At 41.9% G+C, this 18,527-nt stretch overlaps 1 protein-coding gene across 10 annotated transcripts in view; it reads right to left on the bottom strand.

The window, feature by feature from the left end:
- The window catches only part of ASPH (aspartate beta-hydroxylase), a 219,514-nt gene that overhangs the window by 11,469 nt on the left and 189,518 nt on the right, over positions 1 to 18,527 (bottom strand). For all 10 annotated transcript variants that reach the window (XM_071207828.1, XM_071207827.1, XM_058275567.2 and 7 more), the window contains 3 exons: positions 10,994 to 11,129; positions 3,820 to 3,911; positions 2,962 to 3,095 (listed from right to left, as the gene is read on the bottom strand). In XM_071207828.1, the coding sequence (XP_071063929.1) occupies positions 2,962 to 3,095; positions 3,820 to 3,911; positions 10,994 to 11,129 (362 nt within the window). The remainder of the gene's footprint in view (positions 1 to 2,961; positions 3,096 to 3,819; positions 3,912 to 10,993; positions 11,130 to 18,527) is intronic.

Here is an 18,527-nt window from a genome sequence, read left to right on the forward strand (position 1 = left end):
CATACTTCCTGGGTTCTCCCACAATGTCCCTGTCCCATTTCCCTTTGGTATAGGGATCCTGCAGACCCAAAGAAAGGACACTATTTGCTAATAGTTGCCAACTGAGTTCCCAAAGATTCCATGAAATGCATTCCATCTTGGAAGAAACTTCTACCTGTCCACCCATTTCTATCTCCTCCTCTCGGTCCTCCCAACCCTGCCCTCTCCTTCCCCATCTCCTTCTTGGTTTTTCTGACTCTTTTTGCCTTTTAAATGTAGATGTGTCCAAGGATTCTTTTTCTTTTTTTCATCACCCCAGTGCCTCTCAAGCTTCCTCTAGAACTTTCTGCTAAGCCTGACTCTCAAATCTTATCTCTAGACTTGACTTCTCTCCTGCGTGTCAAACCTCTATTACCACTTTCATGATATTGCCATTGCTGTGTTCCAATGGCAACATAAATGAAATGTATACAAAAAGAGAACCCATTATCCTTTCCCTGAACTTGCCTCATGCTTCCCATGCTCCCAATATCTGCTAAAGCATCCTCCTCCTACTGATCAAAGACGGAAACTGGAGCCATCTTGGACTCCCCTTTCCCTTGCACCAGCACAAGATTCACTTAAGTCAAACTTGCTCTCTCCTCTCGATGCCTTTCCGGAGTACTAATTCTACCTCTCATTACCTCTTGGCTGAGTCACTGTGACAGCCTAACTATTAGGACATCTCCTCCCTTTGGATTCCACCCATGATTGCCAAAATAACTTCCCAATAAAGGTCTAAGTCTACTCATCTGGTATTCAAAGTCTTCCATGATTTATCTTCTAATCCACTCTTTTGCTTACTTTCCAATCTTACTCTTTATGTTGTCCACACTCTCAGTTGCTGAAAACACTCAATAGTTCTCCTACCTGCCCTATCATTTCCAGTCTCTGTGCCTTTGCAGATGCTCTTCTTTCATCCTGGGTGGTCCTACCCATCTTACAACCCACCACTGTCATGATTCCCAAGTGTCAGCTACAAGTGGGCTCTTTTCCCACTCATTCACCTATAGTATTTTATCTGTGTCACTCTTATGAATCTTATGACATTTGTTCCTGAGTTAGAGTCATTTATCTGACTGTTTTCCCAACTAGACACGTCCAGCAGAGGGAGGCCCCAACTGATTTACTTCTTCATTTCCTGCAGTGCCTCATGCCACAGTGCCATGTCCATTCACCAAATGAATGGCCACAGAGATACCCAGACACTCATCTTTCACTCAGAACTGTACTAGGGGCGATGAGAAATGGGCAAGAAGACAACCCCTTGGTTTCTGCTCTCCAGGAGCTTCCAGCTCAGCTGTGGAGAACAGGCTAACAGACACTAAATAATAAAAAGTAACAGAAGGTACTGTATCAATGCTAAGGGGCAACAACAGCAAGCTACAGGGGGTATGGGATTTTCCCTTTTGAAGTGATGTATGTGTTCTAGAAATGATGAAAATGAGAGCCACTGAATATACACTTTGGATGGAATGTACAAATCATGGGAGTGTACAACACAGTGAACCAAGTGGTATGTGGTGGACTGTGGTTAACAGCACAGATATGAGAAGTTCTCTCATGAACTACAACAGGTGTGCAATACTAACACATGGTGTTAGTAATAGGGTGGTTAATGGAAAAAATACACCAAATGTAAGCTATAAATTATAGGTAGAAGTAATATTTTGATGATGTTCTTTCATTATTTGTAACAAATGTGCCACAGCAATGCCAGGTGCTGGTGGTGGGGATGTAGGGGAGTCCTGCGCGGTATGCATGATTGATTTGTAAGCTCACAACTTTTCTAATTAAATAATAACAAAAACATTATGTTAAATAATAGAAACTAGACACAAGTACTACATATTATATGATTCCATTTTAATAAAATGTAAATATAAATACATCTACAGAGACAGAAATAGATGAGTGGTTATGTAGGACTGAGGACGGATAGAGAGATTGAGAGGTGACTGCTGAAGGGCAGGTTTTTCTTTTTGGAGTAATGAAAATGTTCTAAAATTGAGTGTGGTGATGAATGCACTGCTCTGTGATTATACCAAAAGCCACTGATTGTACACTTTGGATGGACTGTATGGTAAACAAACAAATGAACAAACAGTAACAGAAGACAGAGAACATGATTATGGAGCACACACACTGCACACAGTCTAAGCGGTCAGAGAAGTTCCATTTTTCGGGAGCTAAATGGGCTCTTTCTGGATAGGTAAGGAGGGTGGGGGAGTAAGAGGATTAGAGGATCGAGGGCAGCGGGAAGGGGCTGGCTCGCAGGACAGTGCATTAACCTGCTGTGACTAGAGCATGGAAAGGCAGGGGAGCAGGTGGGATGTAACCTCCCCACATCCCTGCTGACGCCGGTGCCTCACAGGCATCCTTCACTCAATGCCGCCAGGCTACGTTGGGGCGGCCGCTGCCAGTGCTGTAAGCACCAAGGCTGAGGCTCAGAGATGCCTGCCCACGGTTCCCAGGACTCCGGGCAGAGCTGGGACTGGAGCCAGTCTGCCTCCATTGCACCGTGCTGCCGCTCCAGGGCAGGATGTATAACACGACCAGCATTTTCTCTGGAAGGGGATGCACTGTATTTATGAATAATTCAATGTGGAGAGCAAAAGCACGGGGCCCAGCCCAGGCAGACGCTCAGCACGTCAGCTGGCCCTGAACGTGGATCTGTCCATCCTGGAGGGAGAAGCGAAGGCTGGTCAGCCAGGAAAGTGCTTGGGGAAGACAGAAGACGGACAGCCCAGGACTGCGCAGTACTCCCAGACAAGAGGAGACTCGGAGGGGAGCTTGCCAAAGAGGTCACATGAGCACCTCCGACTCCAGTCCATGTCAGCTACGGAAGAAGATAAACAAATCCACCTAGACGCAGCTTTGCTACGACTGGACACACACCCTCAGAGCTGACGGGTAAGCAGAAAACGACGGGAGGAAACATACTTGGTCTCGTTGGCACACCGGATGCTGCAGCCTTCCTTGGGAATCACCAAGCCCAGGTGCATCCGGAGCCTGCAGTTGGTGGGCCCCGTGTGCGGCCACACGTGAGTTCCTGGGAGCATGACGGAATATTTGATCTGTGCAGAAAACACAACGTTCCATTCAGCCATTACCATGGAGGGGAGAAATTTCTAAATTAAAGTGACAGCACCAGGGAAGCAGATGTGGCTCGAGCAATTGAGCTCCCGCCTACCACATGGGAGGTCCTGGGTTTGGTTTCTGGTGCCTACTAAAGAAGATGAGCAAGACAGCAAGTTGACATGACAGGCTGATGCAATGAGTTGACACAAGAGACACAAGGAGGAAAACATAATGAGAGACACAACAAAGCAGGGAGCAGAGGTGGCTTAAGTGATTAGGTGCCTCCCACCCACATGGGAGGCCCAGGGTTTGGTTCCCAGTGCCTCCTGAAAGGAAGACAAACAGCAAGCACAAACAATGAGGGGGTGGGGAGAAATAAATATATCTTTATGTACATTAAAAAAGTGACAGTACCAAATAATTGTCGGTTTGGATCTGAAAGTCTTGTAAGACTCAGAACATGTATTCTCCTCCCCTTATTTCTTTGGGAAAGAACTAAAAATAAGCACTCTTAACATTTTTCATGAAGTGAGAAACACCAAGTGTTTTCCACCTTCAAATCAGATGTCAACCATAAGAAAGTGCATCATTAAAAAGTGGAAAAAAAACAAGAGGCATTCACTGGGCCAATGGAAATAATCATTTCTTCATAAAGGTCAGGATTTGCCCATTTATAATAGCTCATTGTGCTATTCTCAGTACTGAAAATACGGTAGGTACCTGTCCTCTTCTGCATCCTGTCGTCTCTGGGAATTTTTCTAGTAAAGCACAGGTTTTAGGAGCTCCTTTACAGGCATTTTCATTTCTCCTTCCTAGAACAATAAATGACAAAGCTATCGTTAGAAACAAACCAGAGCAATGCTTTCACTCACCCAGGCTTGACTGTATGCCATCAGTGCTGTCATCCTCACTTTAGGAATGAGAAGGTGAATAAACTCGAGAAGGCAGTGTCTTCGCAGACAGTGGTTGGCAGAGTGTAAGCCAGAATTCCCCACTCAGTGATGGATTAGTTATGACCATGGTAGTCTACTATGCAGAGCACTGCGGGATACTTTCTCCTCTACCCTGTGGTAGGCAGAATAACTGTCTCCTAAAGATGTCCACATCTTAATCCCCAGAACCTGTAAATATGTTTTGTTGCATGGAGAGAGAGACATAAGGGCTGCAGATGCAATGAAGGTTGCTAATCAGCTAACCATAAAATAAGGAGACTATTCTGGATAGAAGAGAAGAAGAGAATTAAATGGAAGAGTCAGTGTCAGAACGATGCAGTGGGAGAAAGACTCAACCAGCCATCGCTGGCTTTGCAGATGGAAGGAGTCGTGAGCCAAGGAAGGCAGGCAGCTTGTGGAAACCGGAAACGGCAAGAGAACCAATTCTCCTTACAGCCAGAAGGAATGTGGCCCTGCCGACACCTCCACTTAGTGCCAGGAGACCCATTTTGGATTTCTGACCTTCAGAACTGTAAGATAATAAATTTGTGCTGTTTTAGGCCACTAAGTTTTGATAATTTGTTCTGGCAGCTAGAGGAAGCTCATATTCCTGCTAAGGAAGGAAAACAGCCTAGATCATATTTCTAATCTAAAAACGTTTTTCTAGGACTATATAAAAGAGTTGCCTGCACACCATATTTTAAAACTGGAAGTGGATGTTTTTTTCAATGTACAGAGCATCCTTCCTATGTCAATAAAGAATAGGAAAAGCGAAGGTGAGGGAGAAGCCTTTGAGAGATGGAGAACGATCCCTGTTGTCATGGTTCCAAATACCCAGTCAAGGTACCGAAAGTGAGTACATCAGCCAACCACATGCTCCTCCATCCTGAAGGGCAGGGCCTTCTCACGCCCAGCTCATCCTGTACCGCCACCACTCGGCCATGCTGACTGAAGCCAGATTCTTAGCAATCAGACTCTGTACCTCAGGCCTATTTTCTATGAGGAACTGTGTCAGTAATACAGATTCTGAGACAGGACCTTAAGCACCCCTGGGCTATACGAATTTCATCACCATCTGCAAGAGATGTGCTTGGAAATACACAGCCTCATTTGCTCTTATGGGGAGTCAAACAATGGATTTTTAAATATATATATAAACTATGCAAGTTTCCTACAGGGGAATGCTGCATCCAAAGTTGAGTTTAATTTTATTTAAAATAATTAGTGCTAGCTGTGTTCTGTACAAAGATAATGATGAACTGGGAATAAAATGAGAGCTAAAGGAAATGCAAATGGATCTTAATCCTTTGGAAAACAACTAATCTATATTAGATTACTTTTTTTTTAAGATTTTAAAAAAATTTATCCTCCCCCTCCTTGCTGCTTGTTTGCTGTCTGCTCTCTGTGTCCACTTGCTGTGCGCATCTGTGTCTGCTTACTTGCCTTTGTTGCATCATCTTGCTGCACTAACTCTCCGCTGGGCACGGGCCATCACCTCTCTGCACGTGTGGGCCAGCTTGCCTTCACAAGGAGGGCAAAGGACATGAACCCAGGGCCTCCCATATGGTGGTAGATGGGAGCCCAATCGATGGAGCCACATCTGCTACCCTGTATTACTTTTTTAAAAAAGATTTTTAAAAATTTATCTCTCCCCTCCCCCCGCTGCCAGTTGTCTGCTCTCTGTGTCCATTCGCTATATGTTCTTCTGTGATTGCTTCCACTTCTATCCTTATTAGTGGCACCAGGAGTCTGTGTTTCTTTTTGTTGTGACATCTTGTTGTGTCAGCTCTCCGTGTATGTGGCGCCATTCCTGGGCAGGCTGCATTTTCTTTTGCGCTGGGTGGCTCTCCTTACAGGGCGCACTCCCTGCACGTGGGGCTCCCCTATGCGGGGCACCCCTGCCCTGCGTGGCAGGGCACTCCTTGTGAGCATCAGCACTGTGCATTGGCCAGCCCCATACAGGTCAAGGAGGCCCGGGGTTTGAACCGTGGACCTCCCATGTGGTAGATAGACGCCCTAATCACTGGGCCAAGTCTGCTTCCCTAGATTACTTTTTTATACGTAATCTTTTTGCCTCTTGACTGAGTAAAAGATTAGATACTACCTTTTAGTTATTAATGGATTGCCCCAAAGGAGTTAAGTGATGTCATCTGAAACCAACATATTCCTGCACAAGCCAGCATAAAGGGTTTTCGAGCCCTAGACTTCCATACCTTCCCGTTTGCAGGCTCTGGGGATGGCGCGGTAGGAGAGCCCACTTCTGGGTTCTTGTCATGTCTGGGCAGTGGTTATGTGAAGCTTGGCAGCCCGAGGAGGAGCCAGAGGGGGCTGCGCTTCCCACAGGTATGGCGGCGAGGGCTGAGCATGTGCCACTTGAGAACAGGCGTGTCTCACCTATGGCACCTCTAGGGACTCACTATTTAGACCCACATCGCTTTTCTACTCTGTAGAGAGGAGATTTTCTTTAGGGGAAGAAAGCTGTGTAGCAGCCTGTTGGCATTCATGGGTGGCCAGTACTAATTCTAAGTGTTCACCTATGATCCTGAGGGTGCGGGAATGCAACGCCAGCTCCTTGGCGCCCACCACGGGCAGGAACCGGTCAGCACGCTTTATTTGCACAGAAACACTGATCTGAGGCCCACGGCCCACGGGGAGGGAGACACTACCAGTGCTGCATTTAACAGAAGAGAAACGAGACACAGAGGGCTCACTCAGCCAGCAGGCGGCAGAGCTGGGATTCGATTCCACCAGGCTGGACCCAGAGTCTGTGCTCTTACCCATGACCGTGAACTGCCTCTCCAGTACCGTTACTACTACACACTGTACGATTACTGTGCATTATAAATATAATAGCATTTATCATTTATTAGGTAACCGTGTGTGAAACTCTTTGCAAAGTGCTCACCGATTCTAGTAGCAACCCCATACATACTAGAGGCACTGTTTTCACTGGCATTTTTCCAGATGAAGAATCCGAGGTCAGATAGCTTCAGGAATGTGCTCTCACCATACAGGTAACAAGCAATGCAGCCAGGACTCCAGCCCGGGGAGGCTCGTTTCCAAAGCCCATGCTTTAGAACGAAACTTACTATTTTGCCGCAGCTGTGCAGGAGCTAATCACTGTACCATGCAAAGAGCATTGTCAGCAATTCACTTCAGTGTGGCTTTAGAGGCTTGGGTTTTTTGTTTGTTTTTAAATTTCTCATCAGGTTTAAAGTAACTCTTAAGAAGTGATGAACTTCGTTTTTTTGGGAAAAGGGACCAGAAAAGAAATGTAATTGCTAATGCCGATCTGAAAGACTCACTTGAACACTTCATTTATACTTGAATAAACTTTATAAGGGATAGTCATGGAATTGGGAATTGAGTTTTAAAGGCCTTGGGTTGTATTCTTAAAGTTCAAGGCTCTGTTGCTAGGATAACAATAGACTCTATTACATAATGACTCTCATTAATTGATAAAGGCTGCCGAGAACAGTGTGTTGAGAAGGATACAGAGGTTCAGTCTGAGTTTATCCAGAAAGGCTACTGGGCTCAGTTAGCACTATTTCCTATGGAGTCTGGGAGAATGACTGCACCTGTGTGGTTTATGGCATATTTTGATGTTCTCTTTTGGTGACATTATTAATATGTGAGAAAATTACATGATCCTTAACATCACGTGGCAATTTAAAAGCATATTTGCAGAGAAAAAAATTATTTAGATTCTCTGATTCTTTTTTCAAAAACTCTAATAAGCTGATCATTTCTTAAAGGAACATAGTTCAGTACTGATTAAGCTACTGAGAGATCTACCGTGATTTCCACTTCTCATATGGAGAGAAACAAGGCTTCCTTCCAAGAACAGTTTCAAGGCCTTCAACTACCTACCAGCACCCTATCCTACGGAGAAGGCCTCTAAGTCTCCAACATTCATTGGCCTCTTCATCCTCTTTCCTTCCCTTCCCCACTGCCCCCTGTGCTCGCTCTCCTCTGCCTCCAAGCTCTGCCTCAGGGAGGCCATCTGCCTTCCAGAATACCACCTCGTCCAATGCAAGTTATGCTACTACTTGCTTTCATAACTATTCTCAAAATTATTAATTGGTATCTGGAAAATAGTTATAGGATCCTTCCCAGAAGCCCGGACCTACAAATCGAAGGCCACAATAAAACTTCCCCAAATAGAAATGTGAGCTATATTCTCTTGTAATAATAATAAAATGCAACTATATACACTGTGGATAGATTGTATGGTATGTGAATATATCTCAATGAAACTGCTTAATAAATAAATAAATAAATAATGTGCAAGAATAGCCAGAAATAGCAGCTATGCACAGCAAGGGAAACATAGAAAGATTTAGAGATGAAGAATTTTCTTGTTTGTCTGTTATTATTATTATTGAAATAATGAAAATGCTCTAATAATGATTGAAGTGATGAATGTACAACTACGATAATAACAAATACCATTGACTGTACACTTTGGATGAATTGGATGCTTTATTAATATCTATCAATAAAATTGATTTGTTTAAAAAAACACCTCAATTTCAACATAAAAAAAAATACAACTAGACATTTGATTTTTTGTTTATTTGCTTGTGAGGTACTGGGCTGGGGATTGAACCCAGGACCTTGTATGTGGGAAGTCAGCACTCAATCACTGAGCCCTATCAGCTGCCTTGAGTAGAAATTAACTTTTAAAGTCCAAGTAACTGGGAAATGCTCATGAGAGACAGACAGATAGACACATACATACACACACACATACCTAAATTACTTTGAGACAAAATGTAAATCAAGATACAAATGCAGTTTTTTGGGGGGTGCAATTACACAAGTAAAAATACCATACATTACAGCTTATGAAATAAGTCCAAAGCTATATCCAGAGGTCAGTACATAGCCTTTAATACTTTTATTAATGAAGAATGAAAATAAATTAAGGTATTCCAATTGAAAGGTTTAAAAGGATAATAAAGTAAACAAAAATAATACAAGTTAAATATAAAAAGCAAGAATTAGAAGACAATCATAATATAATGAGAAGTAAATTTATGCATTTTTAACATGATAGAAATCTATCAAACTTAATAAAGGAGAATAAAAAGAACATGCAAGTTCCATTCATTAGGAAGAAGGATTTTAACAGATACCAAGAAAAATAGAAAAAAAACCCAACAATTCTAAGAGATAATTCTAGATAATTCATGGACTCGAAATATATTAAAACTTAAAAGTCAAAATGTTTCCTCCAATTAAATAATTTTACTCTATTATGCATGTTTTCCTCCCCCCCTTTTCCCATTTATTTATTTATCTTTAAAGATACTTAGATTATACAAATGTCACATAAAAAATATAGGGTATTCCTATATGCCCCACTCCCCACTCTTTTCCTTCTTAATATGTTTAGATGCCTTGTAATACTCTGTACAATTCAACTTCATCAAAGCACTTCTTTTTTTTCTGTTTTTATTTGAAGCAGAGACTACAGTGTCTGGAAATTACTGCCAGAATGCTACTATTCTGAAGCATTCCTTTAGGCAACCCAATGGCTGCCACCAAGCATAAAGATACTAATGCAACTGAGGTACGAGATGTATTGGTGAACTCTGAAGAGTCACCAGAATGGACTCAGCTTAGTGAGATGCCAACAGATAAATTAGCATGTTGCTCACAAACTGACCTCACAGCCACATTAAAATATCCTGTTGGCACTTGAAATCACAAATTTGATCTCTTTTCCGGTGGATGAATCCTTGCAAATATTACTAATAGAGCTCTTCTTTCTTTTATGTGTAAACCATTCTGAAAGCATCACTGAGAATAACCACCGTCCTTATTTTCCTTTACTGCAAACTGACTGCTCACATCCCCTCAATTTATTTGGTGGAGCTGAAGATGTGCAACTTGAGCTGGTTTGTCTTCAAAATGGATTTACTTCTATACAGCTATTGTCAACCCTGGGTTAACTTGATTTTTCAAGAAGAGAGATGGAAATAACCTTTCAGAAAAATTCAATGCCCCTCATTTATAATACAGATCTATATATTAATCCATTGAACATACACATATGGGAGCCCTTTCCTTGTGCCTGGGCAACAGAGTTGCATAGGAACCACTCCCTATTGCTGAAGAGCTCAGACACTAGTTAGTATATCATTGTATATCCTAGTTAGTATATCATTTTAACCACTCTAACTCTTGGCAATTTCAGTGCAGCATGTAACACCATGAACACTTTATGGGAGGAAATGAAGCTCAGGGGAGCTCCTTTTAAAGCACTGGTAAGGAAAGGGTGGGATCCTCACCTGTTTTGGAGTAAATCATGCTCCCCCAAAAGATCCTTATAATTCCTAACTCCATGTCCTGTAGCTGTGAACTCATTTGTGAAGACATCTTTGAAGATGTTATTAGTTAAGGTGAGAACAAACTGAATTAGGATGGGCTTTAATCTGTTATGGCTAGAGTTCTTATAAGGGGAGGAAATTTGGACACAGTAGAAGACAAATAGGGAGATAGATGACCATGTGATGGAGGCAAAGATGGATTGCTGGTGACCCATCACCAGAATGCTACAGACTTTGGAAGAAGCATGATCCTGCCAGCACTTGATTTTGGACTTCTAGTCTCAAATTGTGAGATAAAAAATTCCTGCTGTTTATACCAACTAGTCGGTGGTACTTTGTAACAGCAAATCTGGCAAACTTAGATACCACCAGTACCTATCGTTAACCATGAAAGTCTAGAAAAAAAAATCCTATTTATAATGTTTATTCAAACATATATGTGCATATGCAGACACATACACACACACACATATATTAACAAGTACTCCTAAACAGTTGTTTAAAAACCACCAGTGAATTTTTGTAATCTAGGTATTCTGGGCTGTTTCCTCTAAGTCTGGGAATGCTGATGCCCGCCTGTTATCTGGTTCCTGGCTGCAGAGAACAACCTAGAAGTCAGGAGCTCACCTTGCTGCCACAGTGTGAACTGGCTCCAGTCACCCTTCTCCCTCAGGTTTTCATCTTCGGGGAGGAAGAGGCCTTTGGCTTGATCCATCACAGCAAGCCCTTCATCGCGGATGAGCTTCCAGTTTCTTTCTAAGGACTAGAGGGAACACTCTAGTTTTATCAGACTGAAAATATGCCTGGCAGATAATGATGCTTAAGTTTTTGTTGTCCAATAAAGAAACTAATATTTTCCCTTATTATTATTTCAATTTACTCTGGAACCTCTTTTCAAGGGTATTAAAAAAAACCAAAACATTGTTTTTCAGAACCAAATTCATTTGCATTATAAAAACAAAAATAATTCCTGGAAACCTTAGAGAATAGTCCTCTCCACAATTTGTTTTTAAATTTGCCTTTTTTTTTCAGTTACAACCTAATAAGAGTAGTGATCTTGATCTCATTATACCAGTACCCTACAATAAACTGCACGTGACAACTGCAGCATCCAAACTGGAATACAAACGGCTGACAATTTCACATTTCAGAAGCATTCTTCGTAAAGATGCCACAGAGCATAGCAAACGTTAAACTCTGAAAGACATTGGAAATTTGTCTGTTGGAACATTTGATGGATTAGAACACTGAAAGCAAAACAAAACAAATCAATGTCCTCGTGTTGAGAATTCAACCAAACAAAAATATTTCCTCAATTTCTCATCGATGTGTGTGCTTCGACCCCTGTCAGAAAGCAGCTCGTGACCAGCACTGCCTAAGAGGGGCTGGGCAAGTGCTGGCGTATCAGGGGGAAGAACAAGTGTGCCAGGGCTCTCTCCTTGGGGGAATTCTGACTAGCACACTGAGCTGTAGGTTAGGGTGGGTCCTATTCCAATATGACCAGTATCCTTATAGATAGACTCAGGAGGAGAATGCCAAACGAGAAGAGGCGTGGAAGAGATTCTTCCCTATGGGCTTTGAAGGAAGAGTGGATCTGCCAAAACCTGGATTTGGACTCCTGGTCTCTAGAACTGCATAACAATAAATTTAGGTGTGTGCGTGTGTGTGTGTGTTTTTAAGAGCTACTTTCCTACTATATGAGACTAAATTGTACAGATAAACCAGGATTTTGAAATGTTAATAATTTCAAATGTTACTATGTTAAAATGAGAAGTGAACATGGGTAGGTGGGGAGGGAGATCTACAACAGGTTATTTCAGCAAGAAGTAGGGGTTAGATATACTCAAAGAGGCTCAAGAGGATGGACCTAGAACTAACAATATTTTGACTTAAAAATGAAAACAGCAACCGAAGCTCTCTGAAAATGCATGGAGTTGATAACTATGGTTCTCTCTCATTTGAATTAGTCAGGCCAAAGCTGATGACCAGTTATTGGATCGAGCAGATCACAAGATGATGTGGAAGGTGTTTTTACCCACCCATGCCTCATGAATTCATGATTCCAGGCAGGAGAACCAGTAAGGGGTCAGGATGATGGCACAGCTGGATATTCTCAGAGATTTGGGAGGAAACATGGTGCCAACCTCAGCCAAATGTAGGGAAAATGTTTTATATAGTGTGAAAACATTAGGTTTACTAAAATATTCTAGGGTGAGGGATGGACTTTATGATTATTGATTTTATAAGTTCCCTGCCTCTAAAATCCATCATTAATTTGTGTCACCCTCTGTATCTGCTTCTATCACCCCCCTGCTATTGATGGTGGTGTCCATTTGTTCAGTGGTTGGTCCACCAACTTGTTTCATCATCATTCATCCCAAGTAGATAGTCGAAGACTGTTTTCCAATAAAGAAAGAGAAACTCAAACACCCCCATTTTGGCAGGTCCCCAGAGTGAGAGAATACCATGGCTTTGTCAAGAATCCCTAGATTATGGAAAGGAGAAAAATGCACCTCTAGGATTTTCAGTATGTTCATGTCTTTCAAATACACACAAATTGTCAATACTCACTATGGTTATTGTAAGTTGTTCAAGTTGCTAGATAAATACATTAGAGTCTGGTTAAACTTTCACATAGACAAGAGGAAATTACCTCTCTGGCACATGAAATTACTTTTCAAATGAGACTACTGGCGCCTTATACAGGCAGGCTCTTCCTCTATTAATAGAAGTTTCTTTTCTTACTTCCCCCTCCTCTTCCCTTCCCTTCTTTTTTTGTTTTTGGAGAGAATCAAGGTTTTATTCAGTGACTTATCTACATTCAGATTTTAGAGAAATGTTCATGAATTTTATAACAAGGGGATACTAAGGTGCTCAGCAGAGACTGGAAAATCAGAATTAGGAGTTTCTATTATGCACTGTATACTTAGTGCATTTTTTTTTTTTACTTTTTATTTAGAAATAATGTCAAACTTATAGGACAGATGCAAAAATAATACAAAACCTGAATAGAGAACTCCAACTTACCCCTCCCCATCCTGATACACTGATTCACTGACTTTGAACATTTCCACATTTGTTGTATCATCCTATTCATCTACTTATCAATCCATTAATCCACCTACCTACCTTTTTATTTTCTAAACACTGGCAAGTAGGGTGTATACATCATGCTCCTTAAATACTTACTACTTCCATGTACCTTTCCTAAGAACGAGAATACTCCCTTACGTGAACAGCTTACATGCAGTTATCAAAGCCAGGAAATTAACACCGATATAAAACTTACAGTCCATATTCCAACTTTTTTTCATCTGTTCCAATTCTTTCATTCTTTCGTTTACATCCAAAATATTTATTTATTTTTTTTAAACTTTCATTTCTTTTGATAGTTGATTTTAGGTGCATCACTTGAAACAGCTGATCTTTTGTTACTGCACTAGGGCACAAAGTCCCAGGGAAAGAACGTGAAAATGACTGCATCTCTAAATAAGAAAAGGATTAATCTGACTTAATAACAAGCTGTCTTGTGTATGTGAGATGCTGTCATTCCTGGCCTCCTCCCTGCTCTCTTCACCCCTCCCCCCTGCCTTCCCCCAGGAAGTGTTGCCAAGATACTTTTCCAAGAGTAATAATTATTTTTAAAAACTCTTTTTGTGTTCCCTTGTTCTGCATGGCATGCATGTGTTGAGTGACAGAATGACACTCAAAAGGTGCAAACTGGTGCTGGATGCATCTCTGCGGACCCAAATGCTGAACACATGTGCTGATGCCAACCGACAAATGCCCAGGACTGACCAAGCTCTGCGCAGATCTCCAATTTGTTTTCCTTGTGAAATAGTCACTCATCCTTTTCTCTTTGGGGCTCAATACTTTCTCCTAGAACTGTAGAGCCAGAAGGATTTGCCGTGTTAATCTAGTGGGAAGGTTTTCACTGCAGGGATGACCAAGTGACTCCCGGAGAAGTTAAATGTCTGAACATCTCCTAGGCTAGTGACCAGCAGCGCCAGGGCTAGAAACCAGCTCTGCCATCCACCCCTGGATTACCTATAAGGTCCCTGTGGGAGGAGACAGGGTCCCTGTGGCCGCTGCACTGTCAAGCTGCTTTGGCTGCATGCTGAGCTCCCTGCAGTGGGCTCTGGGGGTCCTACTCCCCTTGGGAGCCTGCCCTACACCTCGGAGGAGCATGAGAGCATCGTGGGGTCTCACAGTCCCTAGGCACTGTCTTTCCTGGGCACCTGTTAGGAGCAGACCCCTGTGACACAATGGAGAAAAATGTGTTCTCCAGGTGCAACGTGCAGATGGCACATCTTAAAGAGAGTTCGCATCCTGGACAATTGGGGAAATGGGGTGACCTAAAAGATCACCCCAGTTCAACCTGGAGACATATAGAAAAAGACAAAGATAACGGCAGTCAGGATCTCCTGCAGGTTTAACTTAAATATTTTCTGACCAAAGCAATGACTGCCCTTGGGGATGGTTTTCTACGTTTGGAAAAAATATCAGAATCATTTTTATGGATATTAAGGAGAAATCTAGGGGTGGGACCTTATGAATGTTCTATTTAAGCACACACAAAGAAACCACATCACGTAACATCCACTTGGTTACAGGACATAAAAACCAAGTATTGACAAAGGACATGTATGTGGGGTGGGTGGGTGTGGGTGTGGGTGAGACAGAGAGAGAAGGAGGGTAGGAACAGAGGAATATCATTCAGTTGTTAGAGCTGGCCAAGAAATTCCAACAGGAACTCAAAGGCGTGTACACAGCAGGCAATGCCTACATTTTTAAGAGTCTCATTTGAAATATCTTTTCCTTGACCCTAAACTCATGCATGTCATAAAATTGAATGGAGAAACTAATAGGAATAGTATTTGAATTGGTGACCTAGAACACAACAGCTTCTAATTCACATATTTTCTTGTGGCTATACTGAGTTTAAGAAAGAAGGGACTTAACTGGTTTTTTTTACATTGCCACATGGCTCCATGAACCCATCAGTAGTATATGCCTTTGTGTTAATGCTCAGCTATATTTGGCACTCTAGTCATCTATAAATGGACTTCCCAGTTTCAAGTCTCATTAATTCCATACTACTCCCCAGTTACCCTTACTCCAAACCCTCTGCTGAGTTAAGGACAATTTTCTCACCTTCACAGACATCTTACTCATCCTATTTGCATGGCACTCTTTTCAACAGCAAATTAGGTGAAGCCCTATGTAGCAGTTTGATATGGTTATGAATTCTAAAAATAGATACTGGATTATGTTTGTAATCTGATCTGTACCTGGGCATGATTGAGTTATGATTAGGGCTTTGAGTCCCCACCCCTTGGTGAGTGGGGACTCACAGATAAAAGGCATGGCAAAGGACAGAGTTGAGGGTTTCTGATATTGGAGTTTTGATGTTGGAGTTTGATGCTGAAGACTTAAGCTGGAGCCCCAGAAAGTGAGCTCACAGAGGAAAGAGAAGCCAGCCCCAGGAAGAAAGAAACCTTGAACCCAGAGAAAAGCAAGCCCTAGGAACACAGGAACCCAGGAAGCCTGAACTCTCTCAGACGTTGGCAGCCATCTTGATCCAAACAGACTTTGGTGAGGAAAGTAACTTATGCTTTATGGCCTGGTAACTGTAAGCTCCTACCCCAAATAAATATCCTTTATAAAAACCAACCAATTTCTGGTATTTTGCATCAGCACCCCTTCAGCTGACTAATACACCCTATTTTAAAAGTCTGGTCCTAAATTGGACCTCTCTCAGAAAGTTTTTCTTTAGAGAAGCAACCAATAGTCAAATTCTTCTCTGTTAAAGTATTTCCCTTACTAAGATTTTTCATTCAATTAATATATCTTCTGGTATTTATCTCCTTAAATCTAAATAATATACTCATAGTGTTGTTTCTTGATGTATCAAATTTAGAACTTGTCAGTTGCCTTTCTATTAAGGAAGAGTAAGATTTAATAATTTGTTGCCCCCTTCCCTACTGTAGCCTCTCAATACAGTTAATCTCATAAAACTTCCATTAATCTGGTTAAATCCATATTCAGGTTTTAGAATATTATGACAATGAGGTATCAAACACAGTTGAGTTGCACTGCAAAAATTAAAAATTTCACAGGCAGCATTGCTGTTTATCCTGTACCCTATCCCCCTTTACTCAGCTTAATCTTCTAACGCATCCATCACTGTTTCTTTACTAACTCTGAAATCTCCTGATACTATCCTACCCTTTGCCATACAAATCATACAGTTTCTCTCCCTTTATCCCCCCTCCTCCCCTTTCTCTCTTTTCTGAAGATGACCCTTCAGGAGCCATCTGTCTCGCTCTGATCTGGACAGGCTGCTGTCTAGCCTTACTGGACAACTGTTATCGTGGAAGTTCCACAGGTATTTACCCTAACTGCTCTCACTGTTCTTTAGAAAGGACACACACTGGTAAAACTGAATTTCTGAAAATATTTCAATTTACTGATTGAAGGCTCGGCTATGTGCAGAATTCTATATAGCAAACAACTTTTCTTTAGAATTTTGAAAGCATTGAGCTTTTTTTTCCCCCAAAGCTTTCAGTGTTGCTGTTGAGGAATCTGATCCTTTTGGCTGCCTTTTTTTTTTTTTAAAGATTTATTTATTTATTTATTTCTCTCCCTTCCCCGCCCCCCCACCCCAGTTGTCTGTTCTGTGTCTATTTGCTGCGTCATCTTCTTTGTCTGCTTCTGTTGTTGTCAGTGGCACTGGGAATCTGTGTTTCTTTTTGTTCCGTCATCTCGCTGCGTGAGCTCTCCCATATGTGTGGCGCCATTCCAGGGCAGGCTGCACTTTCTTTCGCGCTGGGTGGCTCTCCTTACGGGGCGCACTCCTTGCGCGTGGGGCTCCCCTATGCGGGGGACACCCCTGCGTGGCAGGGCACTACTTGCGCGCATCAGCACTGTGCACGGGCCAGCTCCACACGGGTCAAGGAGGCCTGGGGTTTGAACCGCGGACCTCCCATGTGGTAGATGGACGCCCTAACCACTGCGCCAAGTCTGCCGCCCTTAGGTGCCTTTTTAATTTAATTTTTTTCCCTCTCTTCTAGAAGCTTTAAGTGAGTCAGCATTGTATAGTGGTTAGAAGTGAAAAATCTGGAGCCAGGTCTCCTGGTTTAAAAATCTGACTCTGATTTTGGGCAAATTACTTAGTCATTCTGTAAATTAGATTCCTCATCTACAAAAAGGGTAAAAATACAACTAGTACTCTCATTGAGTGGCTGAGAATATTAATTGTGTTAAATAATATGTGTCGCATCGTAAGTGCCTTATAGCAGTGCAGCTATGAGTGGGAAGACTGTAAAACCTTCCCTTTCCTTCTGGCCTCCTGACATCCCATGGAAACATGCCTTAGTGTATGTGCTGGACACTCTGGTCTCCTTCAATATGAACACTGGTTTTTCAATTCTAGCCTACATTCTCGCATTATTTATTTATTTATTTTCCTCTATTTCCCTCTCTTCTTCTGGAACCTCTTCTGCTTGAATGTTGGATATGTTAGACTGAGCCTCTAATCTTCCCAGCTTTTCTATTTTTCAATTTTTTTGTCTTTATGCTTTATCGGGTATATATTCTTGACTTAACTTTCAATATAGCCATCAAATTCTTCTTTCTGTGATAATATATTTTTTTTAATTTCCAAGAGAGGTTCCTTAGTCTTTTTTCTTTTTTTGTAGTACCCTATTCTTGCTTCACATGTATGTTATCTTTTCTTATTGCTCTGACTACATTACAGGTATACATGTATTTTAAAGTTTGCTTCTGCTCTTGCATTTCCTGTTTCTCCCGAGCTACAACATCCTTTGGTTTGTTTTGCTGTTTAATATTTCATGTTGAAGGGTTTCCTCAATGTTCGGTGATCCTTGGCTGTTACTCCTATAAACTGACATACACAGTGGCAGCTCTGTAGGAAAGGGTGTAGCCTATGACTGATTTCCAGGCATATTATCAAGCCTGCTTTTTCATCAGGGATCCTGACATGTCAGCATAATTAAGCCTATTCTTGAGCCCACTGAGTCTCTTCAGTTTCTGTTGTACCTAGTACCTTAAATGCCTTCTTCAGAAGGCCCTTCTGCAATCTGTTAGGTTTTAGCTTTCTCGGATCTTCCAAGTCACTTTTCCTGTTTTCCATTTTCAG

Source organism: Dasypus novemcinctus, chromosome 14, assembly GCF_030445035.2.
Source record: "Dasypus novemcinctus isolate mDasNov1 chromosome 14, mDasNov1.1.hap2, whole genome shotgun sequence".
Classification (NCBI taxonomy): Eukaryota; Metazoa; Chordata; class Mammalia; order Cingulata; family Dasypodidae; genus Dasypus; species Dasypus novemcinctus.